The 20,020-nt window shown below is 56.3% G+C and overlaps 2 protein-coding genes across 4 annotated transcripts in view; both read right to left on the reverse strand.

Annotated features, from left to right (window-relative positions):
* The window catches only part of dgki (diacylglycerol kinase, iota), a 73,668-nt gene extending 71,411 nt beyond the window's left edge, over nt 1-2,257 (reverse strand). For 2 of the 3 annotated variants that reach the window (XM_069191772.1, XM_069191771.1), the window contains exons 1-2: nt 1,982-2,257; nt 420-1,505 (exon numbers count right to left, since the gene is read on the reverse strand). In XM_069191772.1, the coding sequence (XP_069047873.1) occupies nt 420-640 (221 nt within the window). In that variant the 5' untranslated portion in view covers nt 641-1,505; nt 1,982-2,257. The remainder of the gene's footprint in view (nt 1-419; nt 1,506-1,981) is intronic. The other variant, XM_069191773.1, reaches the window with a different exon arrangement.
* A 3,811-nt stretch (nt 2,258-6,068) lies between these two features.
* Nucleotides 6,069-20,020, reverse strand: part of creb3l2 (cAMP responsive element binding protein 3-like 2) — a 29,414-nt gene continuing 15,462 nt past the window's right edge. The window contains exons 4-12 of the mRNA XM_069191998.1: nt 19,847-19,931; nt 18,497-18,678; nt 16,868-17,014; nt 14,692-14,750; nt 13,682-13,750; nt 13,054-13,153; nt 11,565-11,688; nt 9,175-9,421; nt 6,069-7,535 (exon numbers count right to left, since the gene is read on the reverse strand). Of these exons, the coding sequence (XP_069048099.1) occupies nt 7,460-7,535; nt 9,175-9,421; nt 11,565-11,688; nt 13,054-13,153; nt 13,682-13,750; nt 14,692-14,750; nt 16,868-17,014; nt 18,497-18,678; nt 19,847-19,931 (1,089 nt within the window). The 3' untranslated portion in view covers nt 6,069-7,459. The remainder of the gene's footprint in view (nt 7,536-9,174; nt 9,422-11,564; nt 11,689-13,053; nt 13,154-13,681; nt 13,751-14,691; nt 14,751-16,867; nt 17,015-18,496; nt 18,679-19,846; nt 19,932-20,020) is intronic.

Consider the following 20,020-nt stretch of genomic DNA (forward strand, 5'->3'; position numbering starts at 1 on the left):
GGCTCCAGTATAAACAAGTCAAAGTGAACCAGAACCAGCACACGACTCAACCCGACGAAACAGCATCCGCGACGGGTCTCTCCGCGCCCCACGTCTGGCGGACGGCGCGACCCGGGGATTCCGGCGTGACCATCCGCGCCTCTCTCCCACGGGGCAGCTGCGGAACGCGGTTCGGTCCGGTCGCCGGAGCCTGCGCGCTGAGCCCCGAACCCCCTTTCCGCCGGCAGCGGTGGGTCGCTCATCCCAAGGGGAATCCCCCGGAGAACCGTACAGTAAAACACCCCTTTTGTCTCCCGACAGCTGTCAAAAAAACAAACCGACCGACAAAACCCACGCACCCGCGAGGCAGAAGCTTAAGGCTTCCAATCCCGCCACCGTGCCCGGTCACACGCGTTTCCCGCGTCCGCCTCCCTGCCTACCTGTACGAGGTCTGCTTCCTGAAAGCCAGACCCCTCAGCTTCTCCTCCAGCGACTCTTCCCCGTCCAGGCGGCCGCCCTGGGACCCGCCGGTCCTCGCCGCCTCGGCTCGGCCGCCGCCGCCGCGCTCCTCGCCTCCTTTCCCGGCGGCTCCCGGCGGGCTGGTGGGGCTGAAGTTCTGCGGGTCTCCCGGTGGCGGACAGGGCACGGCCAGGGGGTCCATAACCCCCCTCCCCTCCTCCTCCTCCTCCTCCTCTTCTCCTCCTCCTCCTCCTCTCCGCGGCGGCGGCGGTGGTGGTGGTGGGAGCCGAGGTGTCCCGGACCGCTGATGCCGGCGGTGGTGGGTCTGTGCTCGCCGCAGCCCGGGGGCTCGGTCACAGCCCCGCCGGAGAGGAGACAGCGAGGGAGCCGCTAATGGCAGCAGCAGCAGCAGGGACCGGAGTAGTAGCAGGCTTCAGCATCCATCTCCGGCTGCGCGGCACAGGGGCATTCTGGGATACTCCTCCTCTTAGCTCAGCATCCGTCAGCATCAGCCGGGCGGGGGGGGGGGATTTGATAGTAGGACCAGCGGGCGTCGAGAAACATAAGCCGGGCCGCCGCTTAGCACCTCGGCGGGGAGTGGGTGCGTTGCGTGGATGGGGGGCTCCTCAGCCCTCCCCCGGGGGGAAAAAAAAACCCCCCACCAAAACCCTAAATCTTTCTTACGCCCACGGCTTTCTCGGCGTGGACCCGGGTGGTCTCGTCCCGGGTGGCGAGAGGAGGCGTGTCAGTGACCCCCGCGACGCGGGCGCTCCGAGGGCGCCGGGCCAGAGGTTTTACAGTACTGCGCCGCCGGGCTTCAGGTCCGAGGGCGGTGAATGACCAGGCGGAGCCGGGGGGGGGGTGGAGGAGACGGCCTCGGCCTCGTCACACGTGCTGGCACCGGGTCCGACTTTCAGAGACAGATTTTCCCAGCGCGGGGAGGGTTTTCGGGCAGCAGACGAGGAAGTGGACCGGCTCCGGTTTTCTAGCGCAAAGCCCCGCAGGAGCAAGCGTCGATGCGTCGGTTCTCGGTGGCTTTGAATTGCATCTCAATTCTCTCTCTCTCTCTAAAAAACAACAACAGCAACAACAGCTTTTGATCTGTATGTGTCAGCCGGCGAGGATAGCGACAGAAAAAGGAAGAATTTCACTTTCCCTGTCGACCCCGTGGTGAAACCCGACCCTTCCCGATCAGACTCCGTCAGTTTCTGCCCCTCTTTAAAACTCCCGTCGCCGGCTGCGTGTCCTTTTGAGCTCCCAAGCATTTTTCCCTTAATACGATTTGGGGGTGGGAGTCCCATCTGAAGCAAAACGCGCACAGGCAGAATGTAGGTGAGCACAACCTTACAAAACAAAACACAAACAGGCTAAAACACAAAGACTTGGACTGAGCGAGGGGTCCGGAAAGCAGACCCCCCCCGCCGCTCCTGTCTCCGGTCCAGCTTCTGGTCCTCAACAGATCCCGGTTGTCAACCCCCACACAAACCTGTTTCCGTTTTTGTTTTGTGTGGGGTTTCTGGACGACGGCGGCTTACGGGCTTACCTCGGACGGATGACTTCACCTGCATTGCCGTCGGCTTTGGAGTCCCAGGAAAAAAAAAAAACCTTTCATATTCCTTCCCCTCCCGGAATCGGAGCGCCCACATGCCCGGGCTCGTCCCGCGGCATCTGCGGAGCAAAAACGTTTCCACAGCCGTCTCGGAGACGGCAAGCGGGAGCATGTCGGCCGCCGAGCGACAGGAAAGCGCAAAAGCTGCTCCGGGGCCGCTCTCTCCTGCTCCCTTTCTCCGGCGAAAACTTCCTCCTGCCGTCCCGTGCCCGTCGGGGGGTGTACAGCGCGTTGACATCACACCACCCACCCGTCTTCCTGTTTCGTGAGCCGGGCGGCTCCCCTCCGAGTGTCGTGTGAAACCCCAGGGAGCCGGGCCGACCTCTGGCAGGGGTCACATACTGTAGACCGCTGCTGGAGCAGGGGGCTGGGAACCAGGAGGTTGGGACCCCCCGCCAGCAAGCCGAATAGGTGCAACATGTCCCCCACCCCGGCGGGCTCCAGAGACACCTGTTCCGCTCTCAAGGAAAAGAGGCCGTGAGCCCAGCGGGGCGCCGACCTGCCCCCAGGTGCTGTCCGTGTGGAGTCTGCACGTTCTCCGCCGCGTTTCGAAAGGGGGGGTGGGTTCCCTCCCAGGGTCTCTGGGACAATCGAACCTACATTTCAGGCACCTACATTACACGGCTCGCCGTTTCTTCCCTGATCCCGAGACACAGCCACGATAGGGACACAAAAAGCTGATCCGCTGGCTCTCCAAAGGGAGAGATCCCGAGAATCCAGAGATGAGGAACCTACATTTCAGGCACCTACATTACACGACTCGCCGTTTCTTCCCTAATCCCGAGACACAGCCACGATAGGGACACAAAAAGCTGATCCGCTGGCTCTCCAAAGGGAGAGATCCCGAGAATCCAGAGATGAGGAACCTACATTTCAGGCACCTACATTACACGACTCGCCGTTTCTTCCCTGATCCCGAGACACAGCCACGATAGGGGCACAAAAAGCTGATCCGCTGGCTCTCCAAAGGGAGAGATCCCGAGAATCCAGAGATGAGGAACCTACATTTCAGGCACCTACATTACAGGACTCGCCGTTTCTTCCCTGATCCCGAGACACAGCCACGATAGGGGCACAAAAAGCTGATCCGCTGGCTCTCCAAAGGGAGAGATCCCGAGAATCCAGAGATGAGGAACCTACATTTCAGGCACCTACATTACACGACTCGCCGTTTCTTCCCTGATCCCGAGACACAGCCACGATAGGGGCACAAAAAGCTGCTCCGCTGGCTCTCCAAAGGGAGAGATCCCGAGAATCCAGAGATGAGGAACCTACATTTCAGGCACCTACATTACACGACTCGCCGTTTCTTCCTTTATCCCGAGACGCAGCCACGATAGGGACACAAAAAGCTGATCCGCTGGCTCTCCAAAGAGAGAGATCCCGAGGATCCAGAGATGAGGAACCTACATTTCAGGCACCTACATTACACGAGTCGCCGTTTCTTCCCTGATCCCGAGACACAGCCACGATAGGGGCACAAAAAGCTGATCCGCTGGCTCTCCAAAGGGAGAGATCCCGAGATCCAGAGACGAGGAACCAGCGCTGGTTCCAGTTGCTGGTGTAGATCGCCAGTTTTGAGGGGAGCTCGGGTGGATGGAGGCTGCTGGCCGATGAAAGACCGTGAATCTCACCTCAGGAGACGCACGCGGAGGGGGACGAGACGAGCTGCAGGGGCTCAGTCAGAAGAAAGATTTCGCAGATCGTTTTGTGTTGTTTTTTTTTTTTAAGAAAAAGACACTTTTGCAAGCACGGTGTGCGTAGAACACAGATCGAGGCAGATGTTGAATTTGGAAAATGCCTCAGGCTGTTGGTTCCTGGTCCTAGACCTGTGGGAGGCCTGTGTCCTGATGCCCCTAATTGCTGGGCTAATTAATGCCTTAATTAATGGGTCTCGGGAACTGTGCCACTGGTGCTGTTCCAACCTCGTTTCTTCAGGGACAAAACCCTCTCAGTCTACACTGCTCCCCAGCTGGCGATGAGCTCATGATGAGCAGGCCTGAGTGAGTACAGAGCAGGAGACATCCCCCCGGACGAGAGCCACCGGCTTCAGCAGGGCAGGGGTCTCCGATGACAGAACAACAGAGCGAGCGTCACTGCTGCGGTCTCCGATACTGTCCACACGGGGGCTGACCTCAGCTTGAAATCATGACGGGCAAACACACACGCAGACACACACACTCACACCAGGGCCAGTCCATCACAGGACACACACACACACACACACACACACACACACACTCACACCAGGGCCAGTCCATCACAGGACACACACACACACTCACACCAGGGCCAGTCCATCACAGGACACACACAGACACTCACACACACACACTCACACCAGGGCCAGTCCATCACAGGACACACACAGACACTCACACCAGGGTCAGTCCATCACAGGACACACACACACACCAGGGCCAGTCCATCACAGGACACACACAGACACACACACACACACACACACCAGGGTCAGTCCATCACAGGACACACACACACACTCACACCAGGGCCAGCCCATCACAGGACACACAGACACACACACACACACACACTCACACCAGGGCCAGTCCATCACAGAACACACACACACTCACATCAGGGCCAGTCCATCACAGGACACACACACACACACTCACACTCACACCAGGGCCAGTCCATCACAGGACACACACACACTCACACCAGGGCCAGTTTTCCCAGAAACCAGTTAACCCACCAGCCTGTCTTTGGACTGTGGGAGGAGGTGGACATGGAGAGAACATGCAAACTCCACCCAGACAGCACCCCGGGGTCCAGAACTGAACCCGGGGCCCCAGCACTGCGAGACGGCAATGCTCAGCCGCCTTATCAATCGGGCAGATGATCGATTAGAGGAGGAGCCTACTGTAGCAACACCCTGTAACGGCGCCAGATCAGAAGGGAACACATGACCCACAGCATGGGCACCCCGATCTACAGCAGGGCTCCCCGATCCTAGCGACCCACACACCTGCCGCTGTTCATTCCCGCAGAGATGAATGACTCCACCGAACGAACAAGTTCTCGAATGGAACATTTAAAAGATCACTGTATAGTCCAGACACCGTGTCTCGCCTGAGGAATGTGTCTTTTCTCAGACCCCAGCCTGCTCTCCAGGAGACACACAGACAGGGAGAGAGAAGCTGGGGGGTCAGAGCGCAGGGTCGGCCATTTATACAGCACCCCTGGAGCAGCTGGGGTGAAGGGCCTCGCTCAGGGGGCCCAACAGAGTAGGATTCCTCTGCTGGGCCGCGGGATTCGAACCAGCAACCTTCCAGCCACAGGCACAGATCCTGAGCCACAGAGCCAGCCCCCATATAGTATAATAATTACTATATGCTGCACACTGGTGGGGGTGGAGGGGATCCCCATTACCTGTAAAGCGCTTTGAGTGGAGTGTCCAGAAAAGCGCTATATAAGTGTAAGCAATTATTATTATTATTATAGTATAATAGTAATAAAAATAATTGCTTACACTTAAAAAAGGTCTTTTTTTTTAGTCATTACAATTCAGTCAGTCACAGCCTCCACCATTGTTAAGAGCTGTTCAGACGAGTCCTGTCACGAAGCCCTTTAAGGGCTCAGTGACGTAACAGAGCTCGGTGGGAACAAACACCACCCGCAGGTGTGGGAGTGGATTCTCCGGGATGCGGACTGGACTCCCCCCCTGATCCGCAGCGCTGCACACAGCTCCAGTCCGGGAAAACATCCGCAGCTCCAGCCCAGGTTTTCATTCCGAGCTCTTAACTCTCCAGGACCGGACTGAGCTGCTAATTAGAGACGCTTTGCAAGGGGATTCGGCTGTTTTAAGAACACCTAAAACACGGCAGTTCTGGCCCTATGGCGCAGATCAATCTTTTTATATATATATATTTTTATCCCAGTCGCTGTGCTGTAAAAGCTGTGAAATATACGCGCCCGCTTCCACTGAAAAAGATGGGGAAAGAAGGATGGAACCTGGAAATGTTATTTATTTTTAAAAAAACACACATCAAAGTGCTTTTACTTAGGAAAATATTTTTTATTTTTATTTTAAGGAATAAAAAAAGGGAGCAAAACATATTGACCGTGTCTCCGTGTAAACTCCGAGAAAAACACGGCTGCGTTTTCCGGGGATCTAATAATAATAATAATAATAATCATCATAATAATAATAAAAGATTCCCTTCCCCACGCGTGGGTGCTCTGCTTCCAGCCCAGCCGAGGAAGAGCCGAGCTCCCACTGAAACGCCACGCACCGTTCACAACACACGGGAGAAACGGGCGCGGTGCCCGCGATGCTCCGACCGCCGTGGAACTGTCTCGCAGGACAGGGGAACTTTCGATGCGCTAAACCGCTGGCCCTCCCGCCCTCACTGATCAAAGACGTCTGCAGTTCGCGGCTGCAAATGACGATTTTCCTGTACTTTTTTTTCTCCTTTTGCATCTTCATTTATTTTTTGACAAAAAAAAAACAGCCCCAGAGAATTATTCACTCTCACCCCTTAACCTGTGACTAGCAAGGACACACCTCGGTAACAATTTTCAAAACAGCGTCCACTGCCCTAGGGTGTCCAGCAGTATGCGGACACTTTCCTGCTCTGTCATTGCAGGGACGATAGCGAGTTCCAGGAGTCTGGAAAGTCACTCTGCGGGACAGGTTGGACAGTCGGGTCTCCGGTAGGAGTTGAGGACACGTTTCTATCCCGGACGGAGCTGGGTTCCCCCAGCAACCGTGAGAGACGTTTTCGTACCGCAGGACCGGTCTGTCCCAGCCAGCGGAGCTCGGGAAAATCCTCGTTTCAGTCCCCACTCAAGCCGACCGGCTGTTCCGACCCGGTTCTCCTTGGCTCGGCTCCGTCCAACGACTGGCTCGAAGCTGGAGCAGCTGTGTCGACTCTCAAGCCCGCTGGCGCCCCGAAACCGAAGCGATCTCATTCGGGAGAGCGAGTCTCGGCGGAGTTTTTATTTCAGATGCGGGGCCGCACAGGAACAACGGCGGGTCCCTTCGGAAATCAGAGCTCAGGAGGTTTTCTCCCTCCCTCCCCGCAGCAGTCTGAAAACATGGGGCCGGTAAAACACTTTCTGATGTTCCGTTTTTCTTTCGGGGGAGACGGGCGGGCGGACGAGCACCTCAACCGCATCTCTCTGCTTCAAAACCCCAAATTCACCCGTCCCGTTTAAATACCGCCCCCCCACTGCGGGGGGTGACGCCTCAAGACGAAAAACGACAACAGCAACAACAACAAAAAAAAACCGCTAACATTGCACGCACAAATACTTTGGAGTACATACGGAAGATAATAACAGATTGGAATAAAATACATAAAAAAAACAGGCAGGTAAAAAAGAAGGAGGGGTGTATATAAATACAGGGGTTCGGCCGCTGGCGCTGGGGGGGGGCAGGGGTCCTCAGGACGTCTCGTTCACCGTCCGCTCCAGGTCGATGACTTGGGTGCCGCCCTCGTCCCGCAGCTCCGGGTGGGACCTGCGGAACAGACACGGCCCAGGGAGGGGAGTCAGCACCTGGAACTGAACCTCGCTTGCTAGTCTTTTTTCGGGCCCCCCCGAACCCCCCACGGGGGGCCACCCAGAACATTGTTGGGCATCGGAAACCCCCCCTCGGTCACCCCTGCACCTCTCCTCCTCCGCCTGCCGGTCAAGGGGGGCGCTGCGCATCGCAGGATCCCCCAAACTCACACTGAACCCTCTTCCCAGCGAGGGCAATTAGCAAACTGCCCCCCCCCCCCGGGCCGATTTTGACGATTTTCGGCGAGGGAAAAAAAAACATAATTCGCGGTGAAACCGCCAAAGAAGGCGCCGTCCTTCGGATGAGACGTCAAACCGAGGTCCTGACTGATTAACAATCCCAGGGCGTCTCCTGACAAGAGTAGGGGTGTTACCCCAACTCCAAAACCAAGAGATTTAAGATTCCCATTCACACCTGTAGCCATATCCTTACTGGACAATCAAATACAGGAATTTTCCATGCAAATATAATTAATAATAATAATTGCTTACACTTATATAGCGCTTTTCTGGACACTCCACTCAAAGCGCTTTACAGGTAATGGGGATCCCCTCCACCACCACCAATGTGCAGCATCCACCTGGATGATGCGACGGCAGCCATAGTGCGCCAGAATGCTCCCCACACACCAGCTCTCAGTGGGGAGGAGAGCAGAGTAATGTAGCCAATTCATAGAAGGGGATTATTAGGAGGCCATGATTGGTCAGGGCCAATTGGAAATTTGGCCAGGACACCGGGGTTACACCCCTACTCTTTTCGAGAAACGCCCTGGGATTTTTAATGACCACAGAGAGTCAGGACCTCGGTTTTACGTCTCATCCGAAGGACGGCGCCTGTTTACAGTATAGTGTCCCCATCGCTATACTGGGGCATTAGGACCCACATGGACTGCAGGGTGATCGCCCCCTGCTGGCCCCACTAACACCTCTTCCAGCAGCAACCTTAGTTTTTCCCAGGAGGTCTCCCATCCAGGTACTGACCAGGCTCACACCTGCTTAGCTTTAGTGGGTTGCCAGTTGTGAGTTGCAGGGTGATATGGCTGCTGACCTGATTATCCGTGCAGATTGTTGGCGTGTTTTTCTTTTCCGTCTCTACACCAACTGCAACTGTACAAACGAATTGCCCCTTTGGGCATATTAAAGACTCTCTCTCTCAATTCAATTCCAGGTGCTTTATTAGCATGACCGATGGGTACAATCAGTGTTGCCAAAGCAAATGAAAGTAATGATATTTACATATCATCTCTCTCTCTCTCTCTCTCCCCCCCCAGTGTCCTGGCCCAAATTTCCCCCCTGGCCTTTACCCCTCATGGCCTCCTAATAACCCCCCTCTCTGAACTGGCTCCATCCCTCTGCTCTCCTCCCCACTGGGAGCTGGTGTGTGTGAGAGGACTGGAGCATCATCCAGGTGGGGCTGCACACTGGTGGGGGTAGTGGGATTCCCCCTGACCTGGGAAGAGCTCTGAGTGGAGGGTCCAGACAGGCGCTATATAAGTGTGAGGGATTATTATTATTATTATTATTATTATTATGGGAGCTTATGAGCCCTGTGGGCCTGCTGGCCTCAGTAAGAGACTGAAACCCCTCGGCTGGCTCACCTGCGGGGGTGCAGCTCGATGAGAACCGATTTCTGCGCCGCGTGCGTCTCGTTGCTGCGCAGGTAGGGCAGGCCGGGCTCGGCCCCGCGCCCCTCCCCCTCCGGCTCCCGGTCCGGCGCGCTGGGCCAGGCCGCCGCGGGGCCCCCCCGGCGCCCCCACGCCTCGGGGTGCTCCACGGAGAGCCCCGAGGGGTGGGGCTCGTCCAGGCTGCTGCGCTCCTCGTACCCCAGCAGGCTCCGGGACTTCACTGAAACGAACGACACAGGCGCCTGAGCGTTTCTGTCAGCAGGGGGCGCTCAGGCCTGCGCTTGCGTCTGGGGAAACTGGCTCTGGTGTGTGTGTGTGTGTCCTGTGATGGACTGGCCCTGGTATATGTGTGTGTGTGTGTGTGTGTGTGTCCTGTGATGGACTGGCCCTGGTATGCGTGTGTGTGTGTGTCCTGTGATGGACTGGCCCTGGTATGCGTGTGTGTGTGTGTCCTGTGATGGACTGGCCCTGGTGTGTGTGTGTGTGGTGTCCTGTGATGGACTGGCCCTGGTGTGTGTGTGTGTGGTGTCCTGTGATGGACTGGCCCTGGTATGCGCGTGTGTGTGTGTGTGTGTGTGTGTGTGTGTCCTGTGATGGACTGGCCCTGGTATGCGTGTGTGTGTGTGTCCTGTGATGGACTGGCCCTGGTATGCGCGTGTGTGTGTGTGTGTCCTGTGATGGACTGGCCCTGGTATGCGCGTGTGTGTGTGTGTGTCCTGTGATGGACTGGCCCTGGTATGCGCGTGTGTGTGTGTGTGTGTGTGTGTGTGTGTGTGTGTGTGTGTCCTGTGATGGACTGGCCCTGGTATGCGTGTGTGTGTGTGTCCTGTGATGGACTGGCCCTGGTGTGTGTGTGTGTGGTGTCCTGTGATGGACTGGCCCTGGTGTGTGTGTGTGTGGTGTCCTGTGATGGACTGGCCCTGGTATGCGCGTGTGTGTGTGTGTGTGTGTGTGTGTGTGTCCTGTGATGGACTGGCCCTGGTATGCGCGTGTGTGTGTGTGTGTCCTGTGATGGACTGGCCCTGGTATGCGCGTGTGTGTGTGTGTGTCCTGTGATGGACTGGCCCTGGTATGCGCGTGTGTGTGTGTGTGTCCTGTGATGGACTGGCCCTGGTATGCGCGTGTGTGTGTGTGTGTGTGTGTGTGTGTGTGTGTGTGTGTGTCCTGTGATGGACTGGCCCTGGTATGCGTGTGTGTGTGTGTCCTGTGATGGACTGGCCCTGGTGTGTGTGTGTGTGTGTGTGTGTGTGTGTGTGTGTGTCCTGTGATGGACTGGCCCTGGTATGTGTGTGTGTGTGTGTGTGTGTCCTGTGATGGACTGGCCCTGGTATGTGTGTGTGTGTGTGTGGTGATGGACTGGTGTCCTGCCCAGAGTGTACCCTGCCTTGTCCCCATTGCCTGATGGGATAGGTCCCAGCTTCCCCTGCGACCGGATGATCCAGACAGGACCGAACCCGGGCTCCCCTGGAGAGCAGAGGTCCGACTGACAGCGACCCCCCCCTCGGCATCGGAAGAGCTGCCGCAGGGAATCATGACTCACGCCTGCGGGCGGCCACGCGCGGGCGGCCAGCGAAGTTAGGAAGCGGTTTAAATTTATCGCCCATTATATAACAGCCCAGATCTGCGTGGAGGAGGGGGGCGGCTCTAGTCAGTGTACCTCCGCAGATACGGCACCGACGCGTCGCTGGAGGACAGATACGGACGCGCTGCTCGCCGTCTCGGTGTCCTGCGTTTCGTGACACTGTCCCCTATCTGCGAATTCGAGAGCTGTTCAGATAAAGGGGAGCGGACAATCGTTACCGCATCCCCCAGTGTCGTCTGGCTTGCTCACTGCTCTCCTTGTGCTGGAAACCATGGAGTCTCCACCCATCTTGTTCATTTTCTAGAGTGCAGAATTCTCTGGACCCAAGGGGGGGGGACAGGGTGGTGCAGGGATCAGCTTTGTCGCCTCACGGCGCTGGGACCCCCCGGTCTCAGTTCCCGGGGGTGCTGTCTGGGGGGAGTTTGCACGTTCTCCGGCGCTCCAGTTTCCCCTCCACGGTCCCAACCCGTGCCAGCAGGTTAATGGGCTTCTGGGAACAATTACCCCCGTGTCTGCCCTGTGATGAGACTGGTGTCCTGCCCAAAGTGTAGCCTGCCTTGCGCCTGGGGCTTGTTTTCAGAGGCTCCGGCAGCCCCCCCGAGACCCTGAGCTGGATGAAGTGGTGTGAAATTGGATGGATGACCTCAGACCCCTGTCTCTGTTCCAGGCTGCAGTTCCTTCACAGCCCTGCAGCCCCGGAGTGGAACTGGCAACATCCGAACAACCCGATTCGTAAACAGGGCCTTGCCAGAGCCGCGCGCGAGACCCCCCCCCTCCTCACCTGTGGCGGTGTAGGACTCCTGCGCCGTCAGCACGCCGGGCAGCCCAGTCTTGGCCGCGGAGGAGCAGGGCGCGAAACTCTGCGAGAAGCTGCCCAGGAACACGGCGAAGCACAGCACTGCCACCTAGAGGCCAGAGGTCAGAGGACCACACAGAGGTCAGTGCCGCACCGAAACCGGCAGGGGATGTAATGTAATAATGTAATAATGTTTCTTTATTAGCCCTATACAATTTCTTGCATTAAGAATTCGTCTTTTTGCATACCCCAGCTTTTCTCCATGGAGACACAGACATACAGACAGGGAGAGAAGCTGGGGGTCAGAGCGCAGGGTCAGCCATTGTACGGCGCCCCTGGAGCAGTTGGGGTTAAGGGCCCTGCTCAGGGGCCCAACGGAGTAGGATTCCTCTGCCGGCCGCGGGATTTGAACCCGGCAACCTTCCAGTCACAGGCGCAGATCCTGAGCCACAGAGCCACCTCTCCGCCCCAAGAGGTGGATGGAGCCTGCTAGCAGAATCTGTGTGTTACTCTGTACCCGTAGAGTGGTAGGAGCTGTGAACTCCTGCTGAATCCACATGGTAAGCTCTATACTCTTCCCACTTGCTTGAGCACAGACGCTTCGCCCTCCCTGTACTGAACTCCCTAGCGGGCAATGTTTATACCAAACTCCCGATAAGAAAGGAATGCTTTCCGAGTCCTGGAGATTCCTGAGGAAGCTACCTCAAAGACAGGAGGGGGAGGCTGTAGAGAACAGTGTGTATGAGCTGTGCAGAGCCACATCCCCTCTGAGCTCCTATAACTACTATGGTCCTTACTGCGGTTCCTGGGAGGCCTACAGCAGAGCTGGGCTTGACGGACGAACGCTTGGGGCTCAAGAGCCGTCGTCTGATCGTCAGGATTGGAAAGCAACGCTCTGGGCGTCTCGCATAACTACGGGCCCAGACTGAGAAGAGCAGAACTCGGTCTTTTAGAAACGATTTATTCGATCCTTTTTCTTTCCGTGGATACCGCGTGCCGCAAAACTCGAACTCCCACCCCTTTGTCTGTTTCGCCCGACTTCTGTCTCTCTGTCTCTGTCTCTGTCTCTGTCTCTGTCTCTGTCTCTGTCTCTGTCTCTGTCTCTGTCTCTGTCTCTGTCTCTGTCTCTGTCTCTGTCTCTGTCTCTGTCTCTGTGTGTGGATTTGCGGTTTTAAAATTAGACAAAGTGGGCGGCCTGCGTCGTCAAGGCAACCGAGCCGCCGCACGACGAAGGGGTCTTCGGGAGAGCTGAAGCCCCCCCTGCATCTCGACGTCTCACAGCAGCTGCTATTGAAACATTCGCCAACTACCCCCCCCCCCACACACAAGGAACTGGAGCGAAAGCATGGGAGGGGGGGGTTGCATTTCTAAATGCAATCTGTTCTGAACCCCACTCCGGGACCCCTCTTCCGCGGGGCGGCTCGAACGGCCCGTCGGACGGGGCGCACGACCCCCCCCCCCGACGAGCCCTTACCATGAGGCAGGTGGTGGTCTGGGTGCCGATCACTCGGCAGGAGAGGGGCACCTTCCCCGCCACCACGGCCTGCAGGCAGTGCAGCTGCTGCAGGAGGGACCTGGAGAGAGAGCGGAGTCGGGGGTCAGGGGTCAGGGGTCAGGGGTCAGGGGTCAGGGGTCAGGAGGACTGGGACGCAGGGGGACTGGGACGCAGGGGGGTAGGGAGGCAGAGGGACAGGGAGTCGGACTTCAAACATTAAACCGTCGGCCTGGAGGATCTGAGATGCTGTGACAGCACAGCTCCGAGATCACTCCCGTCAAGCTCTCAGTCTGGAATACCGACAGGGCTCCTGTGCTGCAGAGCTGCTCCACACCCACAGACTGTACCTGCGCCGATCCCGGGGCCCGTGGGGAAATAAGCAGGCTGGAAGACGCCCCTAAGGGGAATTAGCGGCAGAAATACTAAAAAGTCCTGTCACCCCTCTATCCTGCGCACCCCATAACGGTAAGAAGCCCTCTTTACAATACTCCTGGTTGAGCTAGGAGGTGGGATGGCGTCCCAATTCCAGAGGATCCAGGAAATGACTATGCACATGCCGGGTCAGGGGTTGGGGGTCAGGGGTCGGAGGCCCTTCCAGGCCACTCACTTGTTCGTGCTCTCCAGCGTCTCCACTTTCCGGCGCAGCTCGCTGTTCTCGTTGGAGCACGTCTCCACCCTGTGGACACGGAGGGACATGACAACAGGTTCTCGCCAGAAAAAAAAAACAGCAGCAGCTTACCTTTTACAAAAAAATTTTTTAAAAAAGTGGAAGCAAAAAAGCCGTCTTCGCAACGCTACAAAACGGCACATTGTGGGCAGCGTCTAATTTTATGCTCCCTTTTGGATTTCATATCAGTATACAGATTGATTAGTCCAAAAGTTTCTATTAATTCAAGGTTTGGGCACATCTGAACCCTTAAGGTAAGGTTTCATGCAGTGTAAGCACCTGAAGAGCCCGTTAAGCATTTTAGAGGCAAACAGCACGTTGTTAAGAAACAAAACAGCATACAGCTCTGGACTGTTTTTTTTAATCTGCAGTTCTTAACCTAAAAATCTCTTGCACAACTCCTCCTATGTTCCCCAGATCGTTGCTATGAGAAATTCACCGTCTGCTGGGTATAGATCTAGGGGGCCCTATGACATGTATTGTACCGAATGGCTGAATTAGCCATTCAGTGCTGGCAAGAGAGTAAAGTCCTTCCACCTGAGAATGCTGCCACAGCCAAGGTGTCGAATCCAAGGGCGAGAGACCTTTAATATTCCCCGTTTCCAGTCCCTGCTGGGGTTTAATGGGGTACTTTTCAAGAAAACCCTGCGCGTCTCGCCCATCGTCAACAGCAACAACAAAAATCTCGTCTCCAGGAAGGCACGTGGGCCGACTTCAGGACGGAGAGATGCCTCTCCCACTTATCAGCAAAAACCTGAAACGGGGTTTTACGGCCCAGAGCTACATCTGCAAGACTGCTTAACGCTGCTGAGAAAAACCAGAGCCAGAGTTTAAAACCACCAGGCCAAGCGCGCTTGCCAACGTCTTCTCCGCCATCTTGGAAAAGATGGCGCGTGTGGGGTGGTTTGAAGCTCATGGAAACCTCTAACATTGACCCAGACCAGGCTTACTTCTTCTCCAGCGCGTCCATGTACTCCTTCTTCTTCCTCCGGCTTTCCTGAGCGGAGATCTGTGGGGGTGGGAGAAAAAAGTCAGAATCCGCAAGTTTTCACTGGGAGGACTGGGACTCTCAATGGGGACTTTGTGTGAGAGAGGGGCACTGGGAAGACTGGGACTGTCTATTGAGACCGTGTGTGTGTGAGAGAGGGGCACTGGGAAGACTGGGACTGTCTATGGAGACCGTGTGTGTGTGAGAGAGGGGCACTGGGAAGACTGGGACTGTCTATGGAGACCGTGTGTGTGTGAGAGAGGGGCACTGGGAAGACTGGGACTGTCTATGGAGACCGTGTGTGTGTGAGAGAGGGGCACTGGGAAGACTGGGACTGTCTATGGAGACTGTGTGTGTGTGAGAGAGGGGCACTGGGAAGACTGGGACTGTCTATGGAGACTGTGTGTGTGTGAGAGAGGGGCACTGGGAAGACTGGGACTGTCTATGGAGACTGTGTGTGTGTGAGAGAGGGGCACTGGGAAGACTGGGACTGTCTATGGAGACCGTGTGTGTGTGAGAGAGACACTGGGAAGACTGGGACTGTCTATGGAGACCGTGTGAGTGAGAGAGGGGCACTGGGAAGACTGGGACTGTCTATGGAGACCGTGTGTGTGAGAGAGGGGCACTGGGAAGACTGGGACTGTCTATGGAGACCGTGTGTGTGAGAGAGGGGCACTGGGAAGACTGGGACTGTCTATGGAGACCGTGTGTGTGTGTGAGAGAGGCACTGGGAAGACTGGGACTGTCTATGGAGTCCGTGTGTGTGAGAGAGGCACTGGGAAGACTGGGACTGTCTATGGAGACCGTGTGTGTGAGAGAGGGGCACTGGGAAGACTGGGACTGTCTATGGAGACCGTGTGTGTGAGAGAGGCACTGGGAAGACTGGGACTGTCTATGGAGACCGTGTGTGTGAGAGAGGGACACTGGGAAGACTGGGACTGTCTATGGAGACCGTGTGTGTGAGAGAGGCACTGGGAAGACTGGGACTGTCTATGGAGACCGTGTGTGTGAGAGAGGGGCACTGGGAAGACTGGGACTGTCTATGGAGACCGTGTGTGTGAGAGAGGGACACTGGGAAGACTGGGACTGTCTATGGAGACCGTGTGTGTGAGAGAGGGACACTGGGAAGACTGGGACTGTCTATGGAGACCGTGTGTGTGAGAGAGGCACTGGGAAGACTGGGACTGTCTATGGAGACCGTGTGTGTGAGAGAGGCACTGGGAAGACTGGGACTGTCTATGGAGACCGTGTGAGTGAGAGAGAGGCACTGGGAAGACTGGGACTGTCTATGGAGTCCGTGTGTGTGAGAGAGGCACTGGGAAGACTGGGACTGTCTATGGAGACCGTGTGTGTGAGAGAGGCACTGGGAAGACTGGGACTGTCTATGGAGACCGTGTGTGTGAGAGAGGGGCACTGGGAAGACTGGGACTGTCTATGGAGACCGTGTGAGTGAGAGGGGCACTGGGAAGACTGGGACTGTCTATGGAGACCGTGTGTGTGAGAGAGGCACTGGGAAGACTGGGACTGTCTATGGAGACCGTGTGAGTGAGAGAGGGGCACTGGGAAGACTGGGACTGTCTATGGAGACCGTGTGTGTGAGAGAGGGGCACTGGGAAGACTGGGACTGTCTATGGAGACCGTGTGAGTGAGAGGGGCACTGGGAAGACTGGGACTGTCTATGGAGACCGTGTGTGTGAGAGAGGCACTGGGAAGACTGGGACTGTCTATGGAGACCGTGTGAGTGAGAGAGGGGCACTGGGAAGACTGGGACTGTCTATGGAGACCGTGTGTGTGAGAGGGGCACTGGGAAGACTGGGACTGTCTATGGAGTCCGTGTGTGTGAGAGAGGGGCACTGGGAAGACTGGGACTGTCTATGGAGACCGCGTGAGTGTGAGAGAGGGGCACTGGGAAGACTGGGACTGTCTATGGAGACCGTGAGAGAGAGAGGCACTGGGAAGACTGGGACTGTCGTGGAGACTGTGTGGGGGCGAGAGGCTGGGAAGACTGGGACTTTCTACAGAGACCGATTCCCACGGTTGTTGAGGTTTTAGGATACTGTACAAAGTACGTTTGCTCCAGTGCAGGGCTGCAGGCCAATCACCAGCCCCCCCAGCCCCCCCCAGATCCCCCACCTCACCTTGTTTTTGATCTTTCGCCGGATCTTCTTCAGCGCTTTCTCCTCGGCTTTGGACAGGGGCAGCTTGGTGGGGACGGGGTAGCCCTCGGCGATCAGCGTGCGCTTCTCCTCCTCGGTCAGGATGAGGGGGCCCGTGCCCTGCAGCTTCTGCCCACGGAGAGCACAGACAGCCTCAGCAGAAGCCGTGGTGCAGTGGCGGCGGTGGGGAGGGCGCCCCCTGCTGTCTGGTCAGGAACAGGCACGCCTCTCCCCCCCCTCCCCGGCTGACAGGAAGCAGACTCGGACAGTATTCCGGGATGCATTAAAAATCCCTCTGGGAGATTTACTTTCCCTCTGGTTCAGCGCTGATCTTACAGGTTAATAAAGACCATGGTAGACAGCTTGTTCCAGTGCTTGTTCCCCCCTAAACAAGAGGTCACTCTCAAAATTGTCCACTTGTTACAGATCATCATTCAGGCAGTGGCATCCTAACTAAACCAGCTATAGCAGGGATCTCAAGTAATTAACACTGGTGTGATCTGAGCCCTTTTACACTGGGACACAATTTCACTGGTGTGATCTGAGCCCTTTGGGTTGGGACAGTTTCACTGGCCTGATCTGAGCCCTTTCACACCTGAACACGGTTTCACTGGTGTGATCTGAGCCCTTTTACACTGGGACACAATTTCACTGGTGTGATCTGAGCCCTTTTACACCGGGACACAATTTCACTGGTGTGATCTGAGCCCTTTTACACCAGGACAAAGTTTCACTGGCCCGATCTGAGCCCTTTCACACCGGGACACAGTTTCACTGGCCCGATCTGAGCCCTTTCACACCGGGACACAGTTTCACTGGCCTGATCTGAGCCCTTTCACACCTGAACACGGTTTCACTGGTGTGATCTGAGCCCTTTTACACCGGGACACAATTTCACTGGCCCGATCTGAGCCCTTTCACACCGGGACACGGTTTCACTGGCCCGATCTGAGCCCTTTCACACCGGGACACGGTTTCACTGGCCCGATCTGAGCCCTTTCACACCGGGACACGGTTTCACTGGCCCGATCTGAGCCCTTTCACACCGGGACACAGTTTCACTGGCCCGATCTGAGCCCTTTCACACCGGGACACGGTTTCCTCAGAGGGAGAGAAGACTTATCTGTCAAAGGTCATCAGGCAGGATCTGTCACACTGAACTGAAGAACAGCACATGGACAATCCTTCGCGTCCACTCCCACTTCTCCACTTCTGCTGCTGCCACTTATTTAAGCTTTTACGCCTTATAAAGCTTTTAGATTCACTGGGGCAAAGGACTGGCAGAGTCGATCCCCCAGAATGTATCCGAGCTAGACTGAGACACGATGCACGACTCGGCTTCCTTGTCCCTTCTGGTTATCCAGGACGAATAAAAACACTTCCTGGCTGCCTTTACCACGCCCTCGAGTTTTCCAACAAGCCAGAGGAACGATCTATTTCGGAAAGGGACGCTGCGGTCTATCGTCGCTGCACGGGTGAAGGCAGGAGCTCCGAGCATTGTCACTTCCTGGTTCGGAACTCAGGGGGAGGGTCAAATCTCCCCCCCCACCAATCAGAGGCCGAGCCCAACCCCCCGCCCCGCCTCTTGCCCCGCCCCCCTCGGGTACTCACGTGAGGCGCCGTGAGGAGCGGCGAGTTGGTGAGCGAGGAGGGCCCGCGCGGCGCCACCTTCAGGACGGCCTGAGAATGCGCAGGGCTCGCGGGGGCGCAGGAGCGCGTGGGGCTCTGTCCTCCCTCCGAATCGCTGCCGTGGGAGCTGGGGGGCGTAGGGGGCATGTGAAGCGACTCCAGACCTGCGCGGCAGAAGGGAGCCCGTGTCTCAACGGCGAGGCGACCTTGGCGTTTCAGGGTCCCCTGGCGGGGCCCATCTCAAAGCACGGTGAAACTCTGTGCTTGAAAAGCACTGTGAAAAGTCTGTGCTGGGCTGTGTGGGTCTGTAGTATACAGTACTGTGAGTGTGTGCTGGGCTGTGTGGGTCTGTAGTATACAGTACTGTGAGTCTGTGCTGGGCTGTGTGGGTCTGTAGTATACAGTACTGTGAGTCTGTGCTGGGCTGTGTGGGTCTGTAGTATACAGTACTGTGAGTGTGTGCAGAGTGGGTCTGTAGTATACAGTACTGTGAGTCTGTGCTGGGCTGTGTGGGTCTATAGTATACAGTACTGTGAGTCTGTGCTGGGCTGTGTGGGTCTGTAGTATACAGTACTGTGAGTCTGTGCTGGGCTGTGTGGGTCTGTAGTATACAGCACTGTGAGTCTGTGCAGAGTGGGTCTGTAGTATACAGCACTGTGAGTCTGTGCTGGGCTGTGTGGGTCTGTAGTATACAGTACTGTGAGTCTGTGCTGGGCTGTGTGGGTCTGTAGTATACAGTACTGTGAGTGTGTGCAGAGTGGGTCTGTAGTATACAGTACTGTGAGTGTGTGCAGAGTGGGTCTGTAGTATACAGTACTGTGAGTGTGTGCAGAGTGGGTCTGTAGTATACAGTACTGTGAGTGTGTGCAGAGTGGGTCTGTAGTATACAGTACTGTGAGTCTGTGCTGGGCTGTGTGGGTCTGTAGTATACAGTACTGTGAGTCTGTGCTGGGCTGTGTGGGTCTGTAGTATACAGTACTGTGAGTGTGTGCAGAGTGGGTCTGTAGTATACAGTACTGTGAGTGTGTGCAGAGTGGGTCTGTAGTATACAGTACTGTGAGTCTGTGCTGGGCTGTGTGGGTCTGTAGTATACAGTACTGTGAGTCTGTGCAGAGTGGGTCTGTAGTATACAGTACTGTGAGTCTGTGCTGGGCTGTGTGGGTCTATAGTATACAGTACTGTGAGTCTGTGCTGGGCTGTGTGGGTCTGTAGTATACAGTACTGTGAGTCTGTGCTGGGCTGTGTGGGTCTGTAGTATACAGCACTGTGAGTCTATGCTGTACAGAACATTTAATTACCCCCAGGGCTGGGGCTGGCAGAGCGATGTTGTACCTTTAGGCGACAGGTTCAGAAACTGATCCACTTCGTGGGGTTCCAGCTTGATCTGCGGCGTGAGGCCGTCAGCGTCCTCTTTCACCTGCGGGATCAGAGCAGGGGGCGATCCGAATCAGAAATATCGCCCTCCACTTCCAGGCGGCCTCGCTGACACGTACTGCTCGCTAACTC

Source organism: Lepisosteus oculatus, chromosome 7, assembly GCF_040954835.1.
Source record: "Lepisosteus oculatus isolate fLepOcu1 chromosome 7, fLepOcu1.hap2, whole genome shotgun sequence".
Taxonomy (NCBI): domain Eukaryota; kingdom Metazoa; phylum Chordata; class Actinopteri; order Semionotiformes; family Lepisosteidae; genus Lepisosteus; species Lepisosteus oculatus.